At 43.4% G+C, this 2,527-nt stretch overlaps 1 protein-coding gene across 1 annotated transcript in view; it reads left to right on the top strand.

Annotated features, from left to right (window-relative positions):
• Positions 1 to 1,590: 1,590 nt before the first annotated feature.
• The window catches only part of LOC106524094 (leucine-rich repeat-containing protein 7), a gene marked incomplete at its 3' end in the record, with an annotated part of 48,145 nt that continues 47,208 nt past the window's right edge, over positions 1,591 to 2,527 (top strand). Inside the window, exon 1 of the mRNA XM_014017752.1 lies at positions 1,591 to 2,133. Within this exon, the coding sequence (XP_013873206.1) occupies positions 2,109 to 2,133 (25 nt within the window). The remainder of the gene's footprint in view (positions 2,134 to 2,527) is intronic.

Genomic DNA, 2,527 nt, shown 5'->3' with positions numbered 1-2,527 from the left:
GAGCTGCACTTCAAACTGCTGGACAGGTACCACTCATACTGTTTTTATGAATACATTGTGAATTTAGATTTTAAATATTATCTTTAGCAGTATTAAGGCCCCTGCATACTCACTCTGAACTGCCGAAATGGGTTCGGATTGTCGCAGTTTCATGACAAAAATTGCGTCATTCTGTTCACATTGCCTAAATTTCAGCAGCTTCTTGACACAACCCGCTGGTCGAACCTTTTACCCCCCTCCACATACGAACTGTGTGATTGGTCAGAAGTTTGTGGGAGTGTTTGTGCTGAAAGCGCTCAGAAGCTGCATTTTGTTTGAACCACTCGCTTCAAACAAAAAAAAAAAAAGGAAAAAGAAAAGCGACTCACTTCATGAGCCGACTGTTTTAGCAGGAAGAGGCATTTTATAAAGATAGTCAAATGGCCAAAAACACATGGATGGAGCTAAAACAAGCATTTTGCATGGTGGAATCTAACTGATAAAAACTTGAAGCTTTAACAGCGACAAATTTGTGGGTAAATAACATCGAGTGACGAGTCTCAGACTTTTTTTTTACGCGTTGTGGGCTTCAGTGGGAGGAACCCCCCCTGTAATGACATATGCTGCACTGGGAGGGGTTTCCCCAGGAGCTCGGCAGGGGGTGTCTCAGGGACTATGATAGGTGTATGCGAAAACAAACGCCAAAAAAAAAAAAAAAACACGTGACTGTGCATCGACTGTTTGGCTTCGGAGGGAGTATGCAGAGGCCTTTAGAAGTGTTAGCAGAAGTTAGYGGCAGATAACCAGGATGATGTCATCATCCTGCGACAAACATCAATAATGGCAYCAACTGCAAGCCACCGCTAGCCCCTGCTCCATAACTGCAAGTTTGATGTCTTGTAGGGAAACTTTAGCTGCACTGGAGCGCTGCGCTAGTGGTTACTATTGTCTCAGGATGATGACGTCATAACAGCGAAGGCTGCGTTCCATTCCAAAAATACCTAAATGTGAACTTCAACTTTTACGGTTTTACTTTTACATTTAGCTTTACACCTTTAGATTTAGGATTTAATATATTTTTTTTACATTTAAATTTAACATTTAGCAGAAATTAGCTAAATGTAAGAACAGTGAGCTAAAAAAACAACAAAATGTTTGTGGAGAAATTTTAACACTCAAGTGAGGTAAATAATGAAAAATATGCTAATTTTTTAAATGTTTCATTTTACATTTGGCACCACATACTTAAACTGTTATCATCTACAGTCTCATTGTCAGGACCAGTTTTGCTTTTGCAGCTTTGCTTAGATTTTTGGATAATAACGCACCAAAAACACTGGCCTATTTTTGTTTCTACATATTTTAAAAAGTCATATTTTTCTGTGGAAAGTATAAAGTCATTACAGCAACAAGCTCCACTTCAGCARTGCTTGTTAGAGGAAGCTAAAAGACACTTCCTCTTTCATTCTTCTCTCTCTATGTAAACTCATAGAGCACGATTACAGCGCACCAAAGTTACACGCTCATGCGCATGCGCAGAACCCACCTACTCCGGCGCCCTGGTTCCATCTTCATCCATCACTCCGCTTTTCCTCCTCCCTCCCTGCTCTCCTCCCTCCTCCRCGCCGGGGGGCACAGATGGGAGGAGACGCTGCTCCGTGTCTTTTCTCCTGCAGCGGGCTCTTCGCAGGACCGGAGGAAGAGGAGAAGCTCCACCGACAGGATCTCCACATCCTCCCCGCCGCTCTTCTCTCTTTCTCCGGGTGTGTCCGCATCCCGGCCTTTCTTTCTTTCCTTTGTTGTCTTTTTTTTTTTTTTTCTTTCATGGACGGAGAAGCTTTGGAGCCAGTCTCCGTGTTACGTGGATTTAACCCCCCCTCCAGTGATTGGGACATGAGTCCTCCTTTCCTGGTGGATGTGCCGCTCGTCTCCTCCGTTTTCTGGCCGCTGAGGGGCTGAAGATGCGGCTGCATGGTGGCGCGGGTACCTGTCCTGGTTCCGTACCGGCTCGGTTCGTCCCTGTAGACTGATCCATGCTGCTCGACTGATTTTTTTTAATTTTATTTGTGTTATTTCTATTTATATAGAAAATAAAATAAAATCGGGACCCATCACCTGCACCCTGCCAGATGGATAACTACTCCACTTTACCACGTAAGACACCTACCTGCTGCAGTATTCCTCATTAAGTGTTACCGGTGCCGTCATTATAAACTCTTTGTGCTGAGAAGTTAAACCAATAAGCCTATATATGTATTTTATCAAGATGTTTAATTTGCTGAGGCAGAAGGCATTTCATCATTTCTCTGTAGGCCTATTTGGACAAAATCGTGCAACAAAAGCAGTGACACTATTTTTTTCACCCTGCATGGATGTAAAAATTCAGCATCCAACCCCCTTTAAATTTCTATAGACCCTCCATCCTTTATGAGCCTGAGCTTTGTGATGAGCTAATGAAACAAACACGCCTGCAGGGGGAAGTTAGAGGTGTGTGTGTGTGTGTGTGTGTGTGTGTGTGTGTGTGTGTGTGTGTGTGTGTGTGTGTGTG

The sequence above is a fragment of the Austrofundulus limnaeus genome, unplaced genomic scaffold, assembly GCF_001266775.1.
Source record: "Austrofundulus limnaeus strain Quisiro unplaced genomic scaffold, Austrofundulus_limnaeus-1.0 Scaffold176, whole genome shotgun sequence".
Lineage (NCBI taxonomy): Eukaryota > Metazoa > Chordata > Actinopteri > Cyprinodontiformes > Rivulidae > Austrofundulus > Austrofundulus limnaeus.
The sequence above is the reverse complement of the archived record's forward strand: the minus strand, read 5'-3'. Positions and strand labels throughout refer to the sequence as shown.